The sequence below is a fragment of the Callithrix jacchus genome, chromosome 19, assembly GCF_049354715.1.
Source record: "Callithrix jacchus isolate 240 chromosome 19, calJac240_pri, whole genome shotgun sequence".
In the NCBI taxonomy this organism is placed as follows: domain Eukaryota; kingdom Metazoa; phylum Chordata; class Mammalia; order Primates; family Cebidae; genus Callithrix; species Callithrix jacchus.
The window spans coordinates 27,030,456-27,052,720 of NC_133520.1; the positions used below are offsets into that span (position 1 = coordinate 27,030,456).

The following is a 22,265-nucleotide window of genomic DNA, read 5'->3' on the forward strand; positions in this document are numbered from 1 at the left end:
GGTAACAACAGCAAAACTCCATCTCAAAAAAAAAAAAAAAAACCAGATGCTGTATTTAAACATTTCAACTGACATGAAGTGAGGCAAGAGGGGAGATAACTAACAGTAATGTGAATAAAAAAAAAAGAAGAACAAAAGGACTAACCTGGGTTTATAGGTAGCTCACACCTTTAATCCCAGCACTTTGGGAGGCTGAGGCAGGAGAATTGCTTGAGCCCAGGAGACCAACCTGGGCAACATAGCAACACACATTCTCTACAAAAAAAAAAAAAATTTTTTTTTAACATTTTATGTTTACTTAGAATGTTTATTTCTTTTTAACAAGAAATAAATACCAAATTGAAGTAACCTTTAACTAGCATGCTTGGTCACATTTCACCTCTACCTCCTTTCTTCCTAGAGATAACCACTCCACTTTTGGGAATAGAGTGCATACCCTTTCAATTCATTCTTTAGTGTTACATAATTTATCCACAACCAATGCTTAGTACTAGGGCTGGTTATTGTTGATTTTATTCAAATTCACAGGAGCATCATTACAATATGTTCATCATTTTTCTTCACTTTAATGGTTTTTTTAAAAAAATCTGTTAATATATAGACTTCATTTGTCACTCAACTGCTAGAGAATATTCTATGTTACTCTATCACATTTTATTCATCTATGTCACAGGAGACAGGCATGTTTCCCAATTTCTGGCTACTGTAACTCATGCTGCAATGAATTATACAGCTACAGATCAGTATATGACTCCCTGTGTTCATGTGTTTCTTTGATATATAGGTATATACGGTAGTTCCCACTTATCCAGAGCTTTGCCTTCCGCGGTTTCAGTTACCTGTGGTCACCTCAGTTCAAAAATGGTTGACAACAGTACAATAAGGTATTCTGAGAGAAAGCTCATATTCACATAACTTATTATTACAGTATATTGTAATAATTTTTCATTATATATTTATTATTGTTTTAAATCTCTTGCTGTATCTAATTTGTAAACTAAATTTTATCATAGATACATATCTATATAAGAAAAAACATGAAGTTTGGTACTATCTGGGTTTCAGTTATCCACTGGAGGTCTTGGAGTCCACCCCTTGCAGAAAACCAGGGACTACTGTACTCAAGAGTGGCACTGCTGTGTATTCTGGAATGTTTTAGAAACTCTTTTCTCCCCAAGGTTTTAAAAACATTTTCCTATAAAACTGTTACATGATTAAGTATTGCTTTTTGCATTTTAGTCTTCAATACTTTTAGAATTCCTAAGAAAAATATTTTAATGTATGATGATGGTAGAGATCTATTATTTTTCCATATGAAGAGTCCATTAATTTTTAAGTAGTCCATGATTTCCCCACCAATATGAGATACCACCTCATTCAATTAGCAGTTCCCCATATATTCATGTACATATTTCTAAATTCAATATTCTATCTCAGTCTCAATTTTATGACTGTTTCAACAACAAATAATTTTGATGATTATAGTTTTACAAGTCATACATGTAGCAAAACATATCACAAAAATGGTAATTTTGTCTCTTAATTTCAAATCCTTATATGTCTCATATCTCTTTCTTTTTTTTTTTAAATAAAGACTGGGTTACACCATGTTGGTCAGGCTGGTCTTGAACTCCCAACCTCAGGTGATCCGCCCGCCTTGACCTCCAAAGTGCTTGGATTACAGGTGTGAGCCACCACGCCCAGCCTCAACAACAAGAAAAAAATTTTAATTAGTCAGGTTCCCCCCTACCCCAGAAAAAAAAAAATTAGCCAGGTGTGGTGGTACATACCTGTAGTCCTAGTTACTCAGGAGGCTGAGGCAGGAGGATTGCTTAAGTCCAGTAGTCTGAGGTTGCAGTGAGCTATGACTATGCCATCCTGCATTCCAGTCTGTGCTAACAGAGTGAGATCCCATCTCTAAGTAAATACATAAACCGTAAACTCTGTAATGTGGATCTTTGGACAAAGACTGCTAAATCTATCATATATGAAGTTTTATTACAACAAATGTTTATATGTTGAGTTTAAATTATCTGTATACATACAACCGGCATTTACTAACTTTAAAAAAATGTCAATATCAAAATTGGGGGTTTTGGCTGGGCGCAATAGCTCACGCCTGTAATCCCAGCACTTTGGGAGGCTGAGGTAGATGGATAACCGAAGGTCTAGAGTTCAAGACCAGCCTGGCCAACATGGTGAAACCCTTGTCTCTACTAAAAATGCAAATTAGCTGGGCATGGTGGTGTGCCCTGTAATCCCAGATGCTCGGGAGGCTGAGACAGGAGAATTGCTTGAAACTAGGAGGTGGGGACTGCAGTGAGCCAAGATCATGCCACTGCATGCCAGCATGGACCACAGAGCAAGACTGTCTTTTTTTTTTTTTAATATTTTAAATTTTTTTGAGATGGACTTTTGCTCTTATTACCCAGGCTGGAGTGCAATGGCATGATCTTGGCTCACCGCAACCTCCACCTCCTGGGTTCAAGCAATTCTCCTACCTCAGCCTCCCGAGTAGCTGGGACTACAGGCTGTGCCACCATGCCCAGCTAAGTTTTGTATTTTTAGTAGAGACAGGGTTTCACCATGTTGACCAGGATGGTCTCGATCTCTTGATGTAGTGATCCACCCGCCTCGGCCTCCCAAAGTGCTGGCATTATAGGCGTGAGCCACCACGTCCGGCTGAGATCCAGTCTTAAAAAAAATAATAATTTTTGTTTTGTTTTGTTATTTCACCGTTATTGTTATTTTTGGAGATGGAGTCTTGCTCTGTCACCCAGGCTAGAGTGCAGTGGCGGGATCTCAGCTCACTGCAACCTCTGCCTCCCGGGTTCAAGTGATTCTCCTGCCTCAGCCTCCTGAGTAGCTGGGATTACAGATGAGTGTCACCAGGCCTGGCTACTTTTTGCATTTTTAGTAGAGATGGGATTTCACCATGTTGGCCAGGTTTGCCTCGAACTCCTGAACTCAGGTGATTCTCCTGTCTCGGTTTCCCAAAGTGCTGAGATTACAGGCATGAACCACCATGCCTGGCCTAAGAATAATAACTTTACGAAAGATGTATTACATATTCAGCATTTTGCTAGCATTAATCTCAAAGCATAAGTTTTACTTTTTTGGAATAAAGTCATAGCTTGCATTTTTGCCAAATGATCAATATAGAAACAAGCTAAGGTTAACTCCTCCTTTAATAAATAGGACTGTTAAAAACGTTGGTTGACCACGACATGAATAAATAAATGACCGTAAGCTTGGAAGTGCTACCTGTAGTATTTCAGAGTGTCGATTACATTTGTCATCACTTAAAGAATTAATGTCTATCAATGTTATCATCTAAAATGTATTTACAGAGGTCAGAAGAGCTATGTCTGTCCACCTCTATGCAAAGAGGTGATGACATCAAGGGATATGTCACAAGCCAAAGTTTAGTTAGCCTAAGTTAGTTAGCTGGTTTGGAGTTGTATCCACTGAGTCTGATCTTCTGACCCCTCAGTTTTACAACTTTCCACTCTCTGTGCTGCATAGCACCTCTCCACTTCTGAGTTAATCATTTCTTTGCCATTATCTGGCAAGAATTCTTATCTCTTTTGCTGTCACTTTATAACAGGGTCCTCTTATCAACCTGCATAGAGTCATGTGATGAGTCAAAGCCTATCAAAAGTTTCCATTCTTCTGATTAGAAACCATCATGAAACTGGATACATGGTTTACAGCAGGTCACTAATGTTAGAAAAAGTACAGAGTCCAGGGAAAGACTTGCTTGTAACTTTATGAATTCTGGATTTCCCCCCCTTTTTTTTCTCTTTTGCTTTTTCTTAACTTTCACTACGAGTAAATGTAATCTGATGTGTCCTTCTCAAGGCCACGAAATTTGACAAACTGCACTTTTTCTTTTCCTCAATGATTTCTGCCTTGAGCCAAAGAATTGCCTATAATTTTACTAAGAATGACTTCTAATTCAGATACTGGGGATTTACAAGAGTCTTTAAAGCATGGACTTACACCTGTTGGTAAGTAGGAGTTGCTCTACTGATCATCTATTTATTCTGCTACTACATTAATACATATAATTTAATCTCACTGATGGATTTTGCATTTTCAGTCACAGCTTTTCCTATTAGGTTTATTAAAAGCACGTAATAAACCCATATATATATATATATGGCACATTTATCTTTCTTGCAGTTCAAAAAAAGCAAATGGATATTTTAACATATAAATATTATTCATTATATCTAGTGTTTACTGGTGTCATTCTATTAGCCTAAACAGCCAGAAAATATAATTTATAATTTATCAATTTCAACCTTAATATTTTCTGTGATTTTTAATCAGAAATAATAAGCTAAAATGTGAACAATTTGAAACAAGTTAGTCATATTAAGTGATCATTGATCAAACTTTAACACATAGGTTTCAAGTATTTGTTACTTTTCAAGCCACAGAAAAGTATGGTGTCTCATTCTCTGCTTATACTGTAAAAAAGTTTCAATTTAATTTTCCTAGTGAATGAAAGTCATGCCCCCCCCCAAAAAAAAAAAAAACAAACTAGGCCATCATTAGTAAAGGATTTGAAGTTAAGAGCTACTGGTTTTCGCAGTAATGAGTATATTTTGTTTTTACAAACAGAAATAAGTAAATAAAGCTACTTTTCATTTACAAAATAGAGTTACGAACTCGTGAATTTTATAGCAAGACGACATTCAATTAACCCTAAAAGGAAAGGAGTGAAAGGATGTGATTCCCAGTGGTCTGTAATTATCTGTGTGTTGGCAATCATGTCCTTCTTCCTTTCCCCAGTTTTTGAAGGATCTGTGCCTTTTCTTGTAGCACTTTAGTCTTTCGGATCGGAATTTCCCTCCGAATTTGCAGGGTTCTGTCTTGAGCTTTGAATCTCAGCTCCGTTGTAACGTGAAAGAAAATCAAGGCTTGAGTTTTCGTCTTTTTTCCTTCCTCGTCAGCTGACTCCACAGAATGCAGTGATTGCTTTTTTTATGGGCCAACTACACCCTAAAGTGTATCACTTGAGGAAATGTTTACCAAAAATGTTCTGAACTTACAATCAAGAAAACACGGGGAAGGCAAGTGGGGTGTAACACAGAATCAACTGCTCTGCAGATAACACAGTAAAAACGGGCACAAGAAAGATGAGAGAGACGCACAGATCGATCTCGCATCTTCTCCGTCCGGCAGAACCGCCGCGGTGCTCAGGCCAGGCGTACTTCCCGGGAGCTCCGCGCCGCTGGGGCTCCGCGTCGGGGGCGCCGCTGGAGCGCGCTCGGGCGGGAGACGCGAACTGCGCGCGCACCAGGGACGCGCGCTCCGGGGTTCGCGCCCGCGCAGGCGGTCTTGGGCTCCCGCTGCGCGCAGCCCCAAAGTCGAGCTGCTTCGGGAGGCCACACACGCCGATCCCCCGCGGTCTCCCCAAGACCCCACGGGTGAATGGGGTGAGGTAGGGGGAGGAGACGCTGCTGCGCTTCTCACTCCCTCCGTGGGAGAACTGCGTTTCCACCGACGGCACCCGCGACTCACCTCGCTTGGGCCCGAGGCGGGTATGCTGTGAGGGTAAACAGAGCACCTGCAGCTCTGAGATCGGTCCCGCAGCAGAGGGCCGGGAACCCGAGGACTGTCGGTCCCGCCCAGGAGGGGTTGCTGGGGACTGAACGTCAAGAAAAGTGCCAAAGAAGGCTCTCCCTTGGCCTCAGCGAGCCTACCCCAACATCCTAAACCTGTGCAAGCGTTTCTGGGCGCTAGATTCCGGGATAACAACATTCCAGTCAATTTCCCGGTAAAAGAGACCTCTTTCAGGATCCTGTTCGCAGCCACCCGCCCCTTCCCAACCCAAGCACACTCCCTTCGCCTCCTGGTATTGCAGCCCCGCAGGTGGTTGTGACATGCCCGCATCTGCAACATCTCAGTGACCCGGAGGCGGCTGCTGGCACCGAGAGAACCCCTGTCTACCTCGTGGCCTCCACGAGGGTGCTGACGGTCGTTCCCAGGGTGAATGGCTGAGCAGAGCCATCCCAAGGGCTGAGGGAGAGGAAGAGAGGGCGGTGAGGAGCCCTCAGACTGAACTGTTGGATTGAAGGGCCTGACCCGGATTCCTGGGAAAGAGATGCTCTTTGAATAGGTCTTTCTGATGGCCCAGGGCAGGCCTACTGAGAAGAGCCCACGGCTGCAGCTGTACAGAGTGTCTGAGGGTCTCGGGATAGCTTTCAGAGGGCGAATTGCAAGTTGGGCTGGGGGCTAGGGAGTGGTTCACAAGACTGAGCTCGGTGTGTGTAGACATCAGTCAGGGTTTACAATTCTACATTTAATTCAGTTGTGTTGTACCAGGAAATGGGCCTCCTTTTGTTTAAAAACCTGTCTCCATGTGTTTTGTTGTTGTTTTGTGTGTGCTTTTCTTTTTTTGAGATAGAGTCTTTCTGTCACCAGGCTGGAGTGGAGTGGCAATCTCGTCTCACTGCAACCTCCACCTCCCGGGTTAAAGCGATTCTCCTGCCTCAGCCTCCCAAGTAGCTGAGACCACAGGCCCGCCACCACACACTAATTTTTGTATTTCTAGTAGACACGGGGTTTCACCATGTTGACCAGGATGGTCTGAATCTCCTGACTTCGTAATCCACCCGCATTGGCCTCCCAAAGTGCTGGGATTACAGGCGTGAGCCACCGCACCTGGCCAGACAGAAGTTTTTTATAGATGTCTGTGCTTGTATAGAAAAGCAGAATTAAGATAAAGTTGTTTCTTTTACCTACCTGCAAGAGGATCATTCATTGTAATGTAAAAGCAGCACATTCAAGTTATAACCAGACTGTTCCCTTTACGTTAACTAGCTCTGGGACACTGGCCACACTCTTGGTTTCTGGTCTCTGTTTTCCTCTTTCTCCCACCTGGGATGATTCTATTGAATAACATGCAGTACTCACTTAAGAGGCTTTTTATACTCTATAGCAAGAAAAGAGCCATATCTGTGGGGTAGCAAATATGTTATACATAAAACAAGTATTTATTGACCATCCCCACAATGTGTCCAACATTATGCTTTGATGCATATCAAATTTCCATAATTCTTCAAATTAAGCACACTTGCAGAATATTTTATGCGCTCAGTATAATATCACATATTATCCACATAAGGTTATGTCTACATATTTAGGGTACATGAAACACAGTGCAGACACTGTATTGAGTCTGTAATGTGAGTCTTGCTATCTGGTCCTCTGAACACTCTTAGAGTCTGATTTTACTTCAGTGATAACCTCCAGCAAGCTCTGTGCTCATAAGGATCTCTGAAAGTAGACGTCATTCAGTGGAAAATGTGATAGCCGTTATGTCACCCTAACCTCTAGCCAGCTTTATTTAGAATGCCCATGTTCTGATTCTCACAGCTGGGGCTTAGGCTGCCAGTTTGTTCTAGAAAGCTTAACTCTGGAGCCTCCTTTCTTTCCATGCCCCAGCCCATCTCCAAAACAGTGCTTCTCAGATTCTTCTTTTCGGGCCTGGATGCACAGTTGTCACCAGAGTTAAAAGATTTCTTAGGCCAGGCACAGTGGCTCACACCCATAATCTTAACACTTTGGGAGGCTGAGGCTGGAGGATCACTTGAGCCCAGGAGATCAAGACCAGACTAGACAACATAGTGAGACCCAGTCTCTACCAAAAAAAAAAAAAAAAAAAGGCCAGGCACAGTGGCTTACGCCTGTAATCTCGGCACTTTGGGAGGCAGATATGGGTGGATCAAAAGGTCAGGAGTTCAAGACCAGCCTGACCAACATGGTGAAACCTCACCTCTACTAAAAATACAAAAGTTAGCTAGGAGTGGTGGCACGCACCTGTAATCCCAGCTACAGGTTCAAGGCAGGAAACTTGCTTGAACCCGGGAGGCAGAGGTTGCAGTGAGCCAAGATCATGCCACTGCACTCCAGCCTGGGCGACAGAGCCAGACTCTGTCTAAAAAAAAAAAAAAATTAGCTGGGTGTGGTGGCATGTGCCTGTAGTACCAGTGACTAGGGCTTGGGGGTTGAGATGGGAAGGTTACTTGAGCCAGGGAGATGGAGGCTGCAGTGAACTGTGATGGTGCTGTTACACTCTAGACTGGGTGACAAAGTGAGACCCTGTCTCAAAAAAAAAAAAAAAAAAAAGAAAGGATTTCTTTAACACATCTTCTGATAAACCAAGAGACATTTATAGAGGAAGGGAGAGCAGAGGCTTACTAATGCTTCTCTCCTTTGCTTGACCCCTCCACCAGAAACAATGTCTAGGATTATCTTGGATTCAGCCTTGAACATGAGCTGAGCTAAAGAAGGGCAGCGTCAGACTTCCACCTAGAGGCTCAACCCAATTCCCACCCCCAGGAATGCTCTAGGCAGGCAAGACAACTTCATGCCACAGGTCTAGAGCCTGCCTTAGGATAGAGCTAGTTCTTTGAGTTGCACTTCCTCATGATACATCTTTCTGGAACAGACTTCTTAGAGAAATCCAATTGGCTTCAAGGAACTTTTGGAGTTTGGGGGGCATTGTGCTCTGGGGAGGCCCTGGGGAAGAGTTGAAATATGATCAATATCATCTTAAGAGATCAAGCTTGAGAAAACCATGTGAACTGAAACTGACAGGGCAAGTTGATAAAGGTTGCCTCTCTTTTAGTCTTTTGGGAAGCTATTATGTGTGTTTCTGTGTAGTTGATAAGTAAGAAAAGATATTTGGAGTTTAACTGTTATTGAAACACAAAATAACCTGAATACAGATGACCATGAGCACTTATATGAGCAGTCTTATCTGGTGATAATGTAATCGTCCCTGAGGACTGTGTGAAGCACTGCAAGACAATCAAGTTAGCAAGCACATCCCACTGGAAGTGGTCCTAGAATGGTTAGTGATTCCATTTTTAGGTTTTTGTTTTGTTTTGTTTTTTAACAGAATGATGAGTTTGAGTGAAGCTAAGGGAAAAGAAAGATAAAGGGAAACTGATATATATTACCAGCATAGTATATTTCTTTCCTGGCACTGTCTCATTTAACAATAAAATTTACTTTGTTAGACCAATTTTACTGATTTAAAGCATGGAATCAGAGGTCAAGTGATTTACTCAAGATCATTCAACTTGTCAAGAGAATGAACTGTTAATAGAACCCCAGAAATATTCTGAAATACATACTCTTTCTCTAAGGTAGTAACCACTTGCTCTTGTTGATAGAAAGGAATTTTGATTTAATACAATGTTGGTCTACACAGACTTTCCTCCAAAAGATATTTTGATCTTAAGAAAGACATTTGTGAGTGGCTTTTTATCTTTCTTTCCATTCCACAGTAGAAATCAGATTTGGATCCTTGTAGAATTCAGGAAGGTGGGATAGGGTGGTGTGTGGTGAGCAGAGTGAAAACTGCCTCTGAGAGTACTGTAGTCTGGGTGGGGTGGGGCGAAGGCACTTCTGGTCCCCTGCTCTAGAGTTTCCTGGAAAGGATCTCTGGAGTTTGCATGAAGTTTAGCTTGTGAGTTTGTGGTGTGTGGTAACAACTCCCAGGGCTACCAACAGATGGTGAGAATGAACTGAGAGGAAATTCAGAGCAGGTACTTGTTATAGAGGCAGCGGGAATGAGGAAGGCAGGAAAATCCACTCAAACCGAGTGACTGAATTAGATAGCATAAACACACACTGTTGTCCCATAAGAGAAAGGGATGTGGAAAGACAATTTAGGTTCTTTTAAATAATAATCATAATAATAAAGCACTTCTGACAAACCCAGCTGTGCCTCCCGCAGTGAGGTATGCTAGTCCCACACCAGTGCTGGCACTTTTCACAGGTGCTGGATTCCTTGCTCAGGGTTTGGATGCCTGCAGCCTCTGCTTCCCAGTCCCCCTGCAAGCTCCACCTCCTTCAGCAGCCTCTATAGGAATGGAAAGAAAATTGGTTGGAATCCACCGCTTGGTCCTGGAATCAAGGACCTAGTTTCCAGACAAGAAACCCTGGGGAAAACAAGTGAATCTGTCTCAAGCCTTGGTATACACTGGACACCATCTCTTAATCGCAGAAGTTATCTCAGTGTTGGAAAAACCCACGCCCTTCTAATTGTGCAACCTCTGTAACTGTCCAGGCCGTAACACTTTCCCTAGCTCCAAGCCTCATGCTTAATGGTGACGGTATAACTGTTAAGTCTTGCCTTTCCAAACTCCCATTTTCTGTGCTGGCCAGGTGCAACCCAAATTGCTGGACCGCACACCTCTGCGGCCCGGCACTCTTTGACCTTAAGAATCAGAAACTCCTGGCTCGGGGGCTTCTCTGAAGGAAGAAGTTTGGTTGGGTCCATTTCCTGGCTCCAAGAGCCAAGGAATTCTGAAGCATTGTAGGACGTTACCCCTTCCGTCGAAAAGTTTTGCAATATCCCCGGATACAGTCGAATGGCAGCCTAGAATAATCTCATGCTAAGGATTTAGTTCCTGACCCAGTTTGAGGCTGGGGGAGAGGGTGTGAAGATGCAACTGCCAGTGTTCAACTAGTTTCACAAGGTGCTTTGTGGCCTGGAAGCGCCGGGATCGTCGTTCTGTTGGCCCCGAAGCTGGACAGGGTTGGTTCCTTGGATGGAGTTTCATAGTTTTGAGCTGGAGCTGGCTCAAATTTCCATTTCAATGACTGAGAGGAAGAGATGGATTAGACTGGACCACCTACCCGAGATTATTCCCCCTGCTCCGTTCCTTTCTCAAGACCTGGTATCGCTGTTACACCCTTGTAAGACACCTCCTATACCCAGGCGGGGCGCGCCAGGACACCTGGATTGGGACGACATGCTCAAAAGAGAAAAGAAGTGAATAGGTTCTTCAGTGAACTCTTTTTATATAAAGAGCAGAGTAGCTTCCAATATCCAGGTCAAACTCCAAAAACCCCTTGTTTCCTTTGGGGCAAGTTTGGGAGGTTGCCTGGGTGGTGAATGGGGTAGGTTGGATTGCTCAGATAATTGCTTAGATAATTGCTTCAGCTTTCGTTTTCCTCCGCGATAAAAACCGCGCCGCGCCAGGTCAAGATACTCTCTCATAGTGACTGTGAATCAGTGGCCATCCTCCTGCTCTAGGGGCTCATGTTGATGTCTTAAGTAGATATTTACACGTGCAGCAGAAAGGCTTTTTTTTTTTTTTTTTTTTTTTTTTTTTTTTTTTTTTAGCTGGGCACGACTTCTCACCTATTCAAGTTTGCTTTTTTTAAAGCTTCGGTCAACACGACGCTCCCTGGTAATTCATATGGCTGTACTGAAATTTAAGCGGTCTCTTTTTATTACAAAGCGCTCCGGATAAGGGCGGGTGGAGCCTACGGGTGTGGGCGGGTAGCCCAGCCCCCAGAGCCCAGGAATGAAAGTGGAATTCTGGCTAAACTTTTCAGAGAAAGGCAAAAGCGGCTTCTGATGGGCTTTTCGGCTGGGAGGGGCGGAAAAATTAGGCAGACCCGGAGCTTCCGTAGGCTGATAAACTTGCTTCTCTCCCCCCTTGGGCTATCCAGGCCTGGTAATGGAGACCTGAAAAAAATCTAGACTTCTTCCGAGGTCTAAAAAATAGAGATGTTGGAAGAAAAAAGTAATTGTCCTGGTTTCTTAAAAGCACCAAAAGGTGGGAATGGAAGAGAAGACAGGAGAAATTGTTGCCAAGAAGGAAGGTTTTGCAAGTTTCGTGCGAGTTTGGGTGGGTCATTACCCAGGCGCGAGGGCAAGGTGTGTCTGCCACACTTTTTGAGAGCCCAGGAAACTTGAAACGCTGCTGAAAATCCGGGTATTTTGTCCCTCTGCAGCCCGCACAGGTCCAGCGCGCGGGGACGGACCAACACTTCGCAGGTCAGGAGGGCTGACTGCTCCCAGCGCGCGCTCGGAAATGCGGCGCTGAACCACGGGAAGGTGGAGGCGGAGGAGGGCAGGCAGTTGCATCCTAGCGAGTGGGGAGTGCGAGACCTCCTCCGCTCCAGCTAGCTGGGTGAATGGGGCGCTCACGGCCCCGTAACGCCGAGCGTGGATAAAATATGCTAGGACTGCGCTTCTCGGGCTCATCAAGGCTGCGGGAGCCTCCCCGAGCCATCATCCTTCGTAATTGCAACCGTCAATCAACACTTAAGACAAAGTCAGAACCGGGAAGGGCGAGCTCTGGAGACCCGTCTCGTCGGAAAGAAAAAGATGGAGGGGAGGTGGGGGGAAAGGAGAGAAGTTTGCCAGAAGTTGGCAGAGGGAGTGCAGAGAAATTGAGAAGGCGCAAGGTAGTTGAATAGAGCTGTATCCCCGACCCCACCACCGACTCCCAGGCCTCCCTGGTTCTAGTCTCTGGTCTCCGCCACCAGTTACAGTTCCCGCAGCGGTAAGTACAGGGTGGGTTTCCAGGTGTGCGTCCACTAGGAGGTAGAGTGGCAGTTGCTAAGATGTCCCCGGCAGAGGATGAGATGCGCCTGTCCGCCCGCGGTGGGTGTATTTATGGGTCAGTCCAGACACCGCTGGCTCTGGCGTTTAGACCACACAGAGCCGGTGCCTCCTACTTGCATCTCAAGTGCTTTCCCTTCCCGCAGCCACTTGGCTCTCTTCATACTGCGGCCTCGGGAACCCAGAACCATTCCCAAGTAACCCATCTTAGACACCGAGAACTCCTCCCACAGCTTCCTTTCGGAGAGAGCTTTCTCGGGGGCGCCCAGGCCGATCCAACGTCACTGAGCTAGGTGCTCCCTGCCTTCAATAGGGGTCCCTGGCCAGCAGAACTGAAGGGTCCAAGGACCAGAGTGAGTGCTCGGAAAAAGGAGGGAGTTCTGAAGGCGGAAAAAGGGTGCACTTGGAGGGCAGTAATGAACTTGACGCTGGGAGCCTGGTACCGCCGCCCCTTCCTCTGCGTCTGCCTCTGGGATGGAGACTCCACCGTTTCCTTCTCTTGCGGAGCGACCCCAGGAAGGTTTGTGTGCCCTCGGATCTCTGGCAAGAATCAATTCCAGTGACAGATTCCTTGCGTTGTCCATCGCTGGCGGGGATTTTGACACCCCTCCAGGGGATCTAAAATAAGGCTGCCTCCAGGGAGCGTTTCCGGTCCTCCAGGTGGAGGCCTGCAGCGCCAAGGGCTAGGCTTCTGGGCTAGGAGTTCCCTTGGTTCTTAAAAAAGGTCGTTTACTCTCGCTTGAGACTTTCTGCTCCTCCAGTGCCCCTTCAGTTCGCTGCTAAGCTAAGGTGTCGGCCTGGACTAGACTTTCAAAGCAGGGTAAAGGGCTTCCCTCCGTGACACGAGCTCCTCCGTGAATTTTTTAAAGCATGGATTTTTAATACCCCGGTCCCCAGCCACTATTCCCTCGCGCATCCCTCCCATTTTGTGAGACTTTTTCTTTCCTGAAAAGTCTACCTGTGGAGAGATAAATGAGTGCCAGCTGGCCTTTTGCCACCACCGTTCTCCATCTTTCGGGGATGTGGTGGGAGGACAGACCCGCACGGACCTAGAAGTCGCTAGCATGGCCTATGCAAGTCCCTTTTGGCCCTGCAGCTGGCGTTGTGAGCATGCTCACAAAGTTTGCCTCACTAGGTCAGCCTCAGCCTCAGTCTCAACCTCAAGTCAAGGCAGGGTTTCTTGGCATGCTACAATACAATTTCAAGGATCTATCAGACCCTCTTTCAACTTCGTTCAACTCTCCTAGCTTCCCCCAGCTTCACCAAGTAGTGAAATCACCACTACAAACTGGGCGTTGGAGGCTTCCTCTTAGGACCAAGGGTCTGGAGTCCTGCATCCTTGCCAGGCTGGGATTTGGGAAAGGTGCTGTATCATACTTGCCCCCATAAACTCTGAATTGCAGTGGGAGGAGGTTGTTCCTAAGCTAAGGCTTTGAAATAAACTGATTTTCAAAGTTCAGGAGTAAAGCAAGGCAAGCACTGCTATAAGCTCTGAAGCTGACTCCCTTTATTTTCTTAGTTCTCAGTGATACTTAAAACCATGAATACTGAAATTTGGTGATCGTGATACTAGACACTGTCGTGAAAATCGGAGCTTTTGGCAACTTCAGCCTATTTCTCCATACAAACTAGTGGACGGGACTTCATAAATGTAAATGTTTCCAGAAAACCTGAAGTTGCTCCTAAAGCTGAAATCTAAATAACTTTGATTCTAAATATATATTGAAGAGCAAAATGACAAATCAGTTAAGAGTCAGTAGTACCTGAATTGCCAGGTGTGGGTGGGTGGCGAACAACCCATTCTATAGAAATTATGCACTGCAGTGATTGGAATAATTTCCAATTCACCAAATACTAGCCTGGGCAGTTTCAATGTGTAATCTCTATACTATTCAAGTAGAATAAACTCAGATCTTTTGAGATTCAAATTCACCCCCTTGTGGGTGGACTCTGATAATTACTTGGTTACACAGCAGACCCTGAATATGAGGCGTTTCACATGCAGTCAGGAGGCTGGAAAGAATGTTTTTCATCTAGTTGGGAGGAGATCTGAAAACTTTGAAGATGCGGCTGGGCTGGTGGTCGAAGAGCTTGCTGAACAGATGGTTCTTTAAAACATTTTTTAAATGCTGGGCCTCAGCCTCAAGTGGATGGTCCCATCAGACAACAGAATGAAAAAGCAAAGCCTAGACTGATTCTTGTATTCTGCGTGGAAACACAGTTCACTAAACCTGGAAAGTCTGTCGCTTAGATGATCCTGGGCTCCAGTTGAGGGTCTTTTAAAAATGAGCTAAGGGACTGGGGAGCAGGCTGGGGAAATAGGAGTGGCTGTCCCTTCCTCTAATTCTAATGAGTGAGCTCTTGGCGGTGTGGCCCTCTGCTCTGTGAGCTGGGACCGTCGGCCCCTTCAGGCCGCCGGGGCCCTCGTTGTCTCCTCTCCAGGGTCTCAGTGACCTGGGGCTTTGAAGCTGGAAGACCCTTGACCGCGGACCAACTCTGCTTTTCAGAACGGCCAGCTGATCAAGATCCCTTTTCTTATTTCGGTAGTTTAAATGGGTGTTTACCTCCCCTTCATCTCCCCATCCGACACACTAGCGAGGGCACACGCCCACACGCGCCCCCATCCCTTCTTGCTTTCCTTCAGCTCGAGGAAACTGCCGCTCTGGCTGCTTCTCCTTCGCCGCCGCGCTCAGACAGAGGTCGCTTCTGACTAGCTGTAAGACCCGGCTGCATTTACATCCCCCGCCCCGGGCCAGGGTGGGGTGGGAGGGGGCGAGGCGGGTGCAGAGGTTGGGGCAGGCCGGGGGACTGCAGCCAGCGCCTCATCCTTATTGGCTGGCGGTTAGTGTCCGACCTGAGTCCGGAACCCGCGTCCCCATTCACTGCCTTCACCCCTCATCCCAGCCTTCCCCCCACCCCCGGCCCTACTTACCTCCTTCTCCTCGTCTTCCCCCTGTCCTTCCCAGCACCGTCACCCTCGGGGCTGGGAAGGGCAGCTCCCGGATCCGCGCGGGGAGTGCACGAGGCAGGAGAGGAAGGTTGGAACTTCACAACTCCACACTTGTGATAGTGAGCGAGAGGGAGGCACAGAGAGATAGGGGGAAGGGGCGGAGAGGCGAAGAGAGGAGAGGTGCGGAGAGAAAAGGGAGAGAGAGAAAGAGCAGAGAGACCCCTGCGGATCCTGAGCAGCGGGCGGTGGAGGGAAAGGAAGGAGTCACCGGAGCCGTCCTGGAGCGGTGGCAACGGCACCGCCGCGGCGGCAATAGCAGCCCCGCGGTCGCCTCCGCTGCCCTCCCGGAGCTCGGCGGTTCACGGCTCCGCGGCCGGGGCAGCTGCGTCCCCTCCACCGTCGCCGCCTGCGCCCTGGCGGAGCCGAACCAGGGTGCCGGGACGCTGTCTTCCTCGCCTCCTTTCTTAACCCCGACCTCCTTCTCGCAGCTCTAGGGCGGCTCAGGAGCCGCGAGACCCGACAGGGCTCAGAGGTCCTGCCCGGCAGCCCCGAGGAGGCAGAGGAACGCTCCGGCGAGGCGAGCGGGTGGGTGAGCGGGCACCCCAGTCGCCCCTTCCTTCTTTCCTCCGGAGTTGAATCTGTGCTGCCCGTGTCCAGGTGCTGGGCTTCAGGACCGACACGGACCCCCCATCCCCGCCCGCGGCCGCCTTGTCATGCTGCCCAAAGTGGAGACGGAAGCCCTGGGACTGGCTCGATCGCATGGGGAACAGGGCCAGATGCCGGAAAACATGCAAGGTAAGGAGGCGCCGCTCGGCGTTCGGGCTCCAGCGGCTTCCCCACCCCCGGGCTCGCCCAGCAGGCTTCAGCCTCCAGCCCCGCACGGGCGCTGGAGTCGCCGGGCTGGGCGCTTGCGGCCGCGGGAGTCAAGCCCCCTCCTCAGGTGCAGGCATAAAAGTTTATGGCTCTTGAACAATGCGGGGCAGAGGTTTTCCCAGCGACGTCTAATTGGCCGCTTCTAATTAAGGAAAGAGAAGCTTCCAGCTCTATGGCAACCCAAGCAGGGCAGCTTCAGGCTAAAGGTACTTTAGAATAACAAGATCATTCTAAAAAGTGGAATGTCTCACTGGAAACCCGAGCAGTTCTCCGTTACTGGAATTGTGTATGCTGTTCTGTAACCAATGGTCTTGTGTGGAGGGAGACGACCCAGTCTGGGAAAGTCCACTACACAAAGAGGTGATCCCCGAAAGGCTTGTCTTAGCGGTATTAAAATGCATGTGGCCACCCCCAAAAGCCCAGGCGGACACCTGCAGCCGGCTCAGATTTGGACAGTTCAAAACTGCTGAAGGGAACCAGTTACCCCAAACTGATCCCCTGTGCGCGTTGTGCCGAGTGAGTTGGAGGTGGGAGGGGGAGGCGGTTCGTTTATTGCGCCCCTTTTAAATCTGAGATCTGAAAATATGGAAGTCCCATTCGTTTTCCCAGCTCTAGATTGCCAACAAAAAAACAATCCCCGCTGGCCGTATTTTCTTCTCATTCCAAATAGCAATTCTAGATCTGGCTTGTATTAAACCCTTCAGAAGTTTATCTCATTTGCTCTGGGCTCCGGAGGGAACAATGCTAGGAAAAGTCACCGGTGCTCTTCCATCCTCGCCCCTTCCAGGGTGCAGGATGTACGGGCCGGCGGGCCTGTGATCCCGGAATGCTTCCTGCCATCCCCTTGCGCGAACTTGAAAGGGCCGGGAGGTGTTGAGAGCAGAGTTCAGGACTGGTGCACTCTGCGGTGCTGAGTGGGCGGCGCGCCCGGGCGCTCAGGCCCGAGGACCTGTCGTAGCCCTACCGCGGAGGGGAAGATACTTGGCTGGAGGGCGAACACCCTGAGGGTGTAATCCATTACCCCCTCGGTCATCCTGGGGTGTCGCCAAGCGTCTAGGTAGGGCTGTGAGAGTCCCCCGGAGCTGAGGCCCCAGAGACTACGGCTGCTAGGGGAACCCGGCTGGTCCAAAGAAACGTTTCCTCCGGGTACCTGGAATTCCAGCTTAGAGTGGGACATCGGGGAAGTAGGGCTGGGAGGCTGGGTTCCGGGGCCTCAGCTGCCAGCTCCGGAGAGGGCCTTCCCTTGGGGTCGCTGGGTGAGGCCCAAAAGGAAAGTTTCTGTTTGTTGTTCTGGCGCAAGAAGCCAAAGGCTTATTTTGAGAGCGGAGAGAGAAATGTTATTGGTAATGTTTGCTTTAGAAAGTTCGAGAGGTGTCTTCTGGACACACTACCTACTGCCCCCAAACCAGAGAATTAGCTTTTCTTTAGTGCCTGGGCTCAAAGTCGCCACTCATTCAGCCCGTGGTTCAAAATTTGCATGGAAAGCGCCGCGTCAAGGATTTGTCGTGGACTAGAGGCCTGTCTGTCTGGAGGAGCCCCTGGGAATGGGGATCCCCTTCTCCTGCTTGCTCTGGTTCCCACCTGGGACTCCCAGAAAGAAGATCCACTGCTGGGGCCCGGGACAGCGCAGCGCGCCCAACTTTGAGGGAACTTTGTGCGCCTCTCTAAGGTCCCAGCTTTCCAAGGCTTTCCAAAGCACCGCCAGCCGCTCTTCTTTCTCTAGACCATAACTGAGGAAGAGTCTGGGGCCTTCTTTGCCCCTATGGGTTCGCCCAGCCAAACGCCTCTTTCTGCAGCACCAAGCCTTCTGGGAAGCTCTGAAAGGTGCCCAGGCCTCGCATAGCAGCGTCTCCCTACTCAGCTTCTGTCTTTGGGTTTTCCAAGAAGGTCCCTACCTCATGCCTCGGTCTTTTTTCGATGTCGGGTCCCAGAGGTAGGCACGGAATCCGCCTGAAAGCAGTTACCTATCTGTGCCCCTTTGTTGTAAAGTTAGGGTCTACTTTGTTGGGGGAAAGAGAGGTAGAAAAGAACACACTTGGGAAAGTGCGCTTTTCGCCTTGTTGCTAAATCATGCCTCAAGACTGTCATTCCGAGTGTTAGGAGAGCCATGAGCGTCTAGGGGCTATAAAGGAATTTCTGAACCCTCGGCCCTTCCCAAACCCCAGGTTCCTAAAGCTCTAGCAGGGGTCTCTTGGGGCTGGGATTCAGGCTGGCACCGCTGGGAGGACTGCGCCTAGCATCCCTTTATTAATATTTCACGAAGGATCCTGCCTTCTCTGGAGACTCTTTTCCCAGAATTTTCCCAAACTCTGACTAAGTCACTCCCCTGTAAGCGCCGGCCTAGGGCTGTGTGTCTCGGGAAGAGACGCGTAACTCCGCGGGTCTGCGCTCTGTTCTCAGCCGCAAAGTGCTGCAAGTGACCCCCACCCCCCGACGGCCCTTTCCGACTGAAGCCCTCGGGAACCAACGAGAAAGAAAAGAACTTTATTTTCAAAAGAACAAGTAATCACTGCGGCTATACAGTGGCCGAGGACTTTGGCGATGGGGTGGGGGCTATTTCTCTTTCCTTTTTGGTAAACAAATCAGAGGAAACTTCTGACAGGCCGTGGGTTTCCCATCCCCCGCCCGCCCCACCCCCTGCAAACGCCACTGATTAACTAAAAACAAACTCTGCTCCGTGTTTGTGCCCACTTGGGTAGCTGGAGGTAGAGCCTGGGCGAAAGCCGGGTGCGCCCACGGGTTTGGCGGAAGGGTGCCCGGGGGAGTGCGGGCAGGGTCCCGGCTGCGTAGACCTGCGGGTGCCCGCCCACCCGTGCCCCGCGCTCCCGTACTTGACCCGTGTGGATGTGGAGTCTCCAGGAAATACCGGATCAGGTACTTCCTGGGGTCTCCTGGTCACTGCCCTTCCTGTGCATAGTTTGTCATCTTTTTAGCTGAGAAGACGCCTTCGCGGGGCTGCGTTCGGAACAAGGCGGTTACCCGACCCCGGCAGTGAGCCGCGCCGCGCGTCGTCGCGGCCTGATTTCTGTTTAACATTAACAGGGCGATCTCGAGGTGTTTATATTTTGCTATGATGATCGGAAACATGTGAGGTTCATTACAGGGCTCCGATACTTTGAAACCAAAACCCTTCTGTGTGCCTTTTACTCTTCTGGTATTTTTCTCCCCGGTACCAGCGTCCTCTATTTTCTTTTTCCGTCTTTTTATTTTCACAGATTTTCAAACGTGAGGAGATGAAAATATCCAGAATAGAAAAGTATTGTCAATACGGAACTGAATGTTTCGATTATTCTAATAGAGCTGGACGTTGGGAGCCTCAGGCTGTTTAGTTCAAGTGGGGTGCTGTTGAGAAGCGGGTCTCTGGGGCTTCAGTTTCTCTGTCGGACAGAGTTTGCAAATTGGTGCTGCTGTCCCTCTAAGCAAGGTGCACTTGGAGCAAACCACTTCAAGAGGGAGGGAATATAGCTTAGCTTGTTTCTCTAACTTAGGCGAAGGTGACGTTTTGGAACTTAACTTCATAGGTATTTAAAAGAAATTCTAAGCTGGTACTTTATGCAATTCATTTCTCTATTTGCTGCTTTGTGGAGTTATGAGACTTGTGTTCAAAAGTGGTCAGTTTAAAATGTTAACTAAAGAAGTTGGAATTGATTGTGGCACATGGAATTTCATAAGGTGCATGCTCATTGACAAAAGATATTTTAGTTGTAAAAATAGTTCAGTAAGACCTTGCTAAAAAATATTTTTATTTTATAATTTACCATGTGATATTTGCCCAGCAGTCACCAAAATGCTTGTTGGTGGAATAACACCTACATGGAAATTAATTGAATATGTGTATACATTTTTCTTTTGTTTCAGTGTCTCAATTTAAAATGGTGAATTACTCCTATGATGAAGATCTGGAAGAGCTTTGTCCCGTATGTGGAGATAAAGTGTCTGGGTACCATTATGGGCTCCTCACCTGTGAAAGCTGCAAGGTTTGCTCACACATTGCTACCTGAAAAATATAATGTCCAACACCAAAAGAAACCAGTGGATTACTTCTTTGAAGCTAAATTTAGTCTCCCTTTTAAAAGACTCAACTAAAAATGACAAAGAGGGGAACGAGAGAGTCTTAGGGAGATGATTCTCAGAAGTGTGTGTCTGATTTAGTTCAAAAGGCAAAGAAATTTATGCTGTTTAGAAAACTTTGCCAGTCTCATGGTTTTAAAATATTTTATTGTAGTAAAGTGATATAGCTGTAGGCAGACTTCCATTTCTAACAGTCCTAAATATTGATTTTGCTTGACTTATATATATTTAAAGCATCGTTGTTCTTGAGAGGGAATATGACAAAGTATTTCCCAAATACATTTTAACTTCAGAGTATTCTGTGCTACGATTGTAAACATTTTTTATCCGCAGACATGAAAGCCTAAATTCCCAACTGTGTGATTTCATCCTGATTTATTCCAAAATAATTTTAAGGATTTTTTTGAAATTTATATCATAAACACCAAAAAATTAGATTTTAGTTTTTAATGTAATAATTTTTATAAATATATGACCTTAAATGCAAAGATTTTAGTATGTCAAATATGCTATATTGTTACAAATAATATAAATTATACTTTAAGAATTTATCTCAGAACTTTTTAATATATTCCCAGTAAATTCAATATTCATTATTTTTCAAAGTTTTTTTTTTTTTTAAGTGGAAAACTCAGTACAATTACTTAAACCACCACCAGGAAAATCCCTCCATTCTCGATAGCAAAGTAAGATTGTTTCTCTTTGTGGCAAGTAGAATAAATATGAATAGCATCCTGGTAAAGCTGTTATTATAAAGCTATACATTTTATTTTTGATTAATTCTTTTATGTAAAATATAAGAAAAGCACATACCCCCTGTGTGCTATAATTCAGCTCTGATACATGCTTTTCCTTTCCATTAGTTTCACCTTTTTTTAAACAGTTCCTCTACTTCAATGTATTCCAGTGGAATTATGAGCATTTTCCCATTTTACTCTTTAAATCCTTTTCCTTTCAACCATCCAGTGTTGACATCTGTTAAAAAAAAATCTGAGGCATTTTGCTATTCAGTTTTTTCCACTGGTATTTGCAATGGTTTATCACTGAAATTATATCAGACTACTTAACAACAATGTCAGAACTTTATGAGTACCTCTATCTGGAACATGTGGGATAATAGAAAAATAGATTTAAAGAAAAACCTGGTCAATATAGAGTGTATTTTTTCTGACTGTTGGGATGAAATGGTGCATAGGTAAACCTCCCCAAGATTTGACATAATTCTTCAAGAATATAACTGATGCCAGAAATATCTCCACTATGGCCTGGCACAGTTTGGGAAGGTTGATGTTGCTGAAATGTAAAATAAACCACAGAACCACATAAGGGCTCAAATAGTGCAAAGAAAGGATTTACTGGTGATTTTCTTAAAATGAAACAATGGAAAAGGCTTGTGTTAGATTTATAATATGTCTCACTATTTTCTCTGTCTTATAGGGATTTTTTAAGCGAACAGTCCAAAATAATAAAAGGTACACATGTATAGAAAACCAGAACTGCCAAATTGACAAAACACAGAGAAAGCGTTGTCCTTACTGTCGTTTTCAAAAATGTCTAAGTGTTGGAATGAAGCTAGAAGGTAAGATTCTTCTAAAGACTACTGCCTATTGAAACTCTCCAAGGATGTGGACTTTAAAACAACACTGTGCTTATGGCACAGTAACATTATTTTTCTAGCATTTTAACACTACTGACAATACTGTAAGATCTTTCTATATTTTGTCTGCAGAATAGTCTGAGTCTCATTTAAACATGGTGACATCTCTTAGGAAAAAAAAATTTTAATATTAGTTGTCTTCGCCCCCAACCCCAACCGCCACCCCCCCTCCTTTTTTTTTAGTTTGGAGAGCAGATGCCTTCGACACAAAAAAAGGGAAAAAGGTCAGGTTATGAAAATAAGACTGAAGCAGTCCAACTGAAAACAAAACTAATTTGCAAAACTATTGAAAGTAAAATATCTTTAAGTTTTTAAATCAAGATGCCCTA

General features: G+C 46.3%; 1 protein-coding gene across 4 annotated transcripts in view; it reads left to right on the forward strand.

Annotated features, from left to right (window-relative positions):
• The first annotated feature begins 3,758 nt into the window (after positions 1–3,758).
• Positions 3,759–22,265, forward strand: part of NR5A2 (nuclear receptor subfamily 5 group A member 2) — a 150,471-nt gene continuing 131,964 nt past the window's right edge. The window contains exons 1-4 of one of the 4 annotated variants that reach the window (XM_002760616.7): positions 3,759–4,010; positions 15,993–16,130; positions 20,067–20,185; positions 21,717–21,858. In XM_002760616.7, coding sequence (XP_002760662.1) covers positions 3,947–4,010; positions 15,993–16,130; positions 20,067–20,185; positions 21,717–21,858 — 463 coding nt within the window. In that variant the 5' untranslated portion in view covers positions 3,759–3,946. Of the gene's footprint in view, positions 4,011–15,053; positions 15,102–15,340; positions 15,424–15,992; positions 16,131–20,066; positions 20,186–21,716; positions 21,859–22,265 lie in introns of those variants that run through there. The other 3 variants (XM_078356423.1, XM_008985364.6, XM_002760617.7) reach the window with 3 other exon arrangements.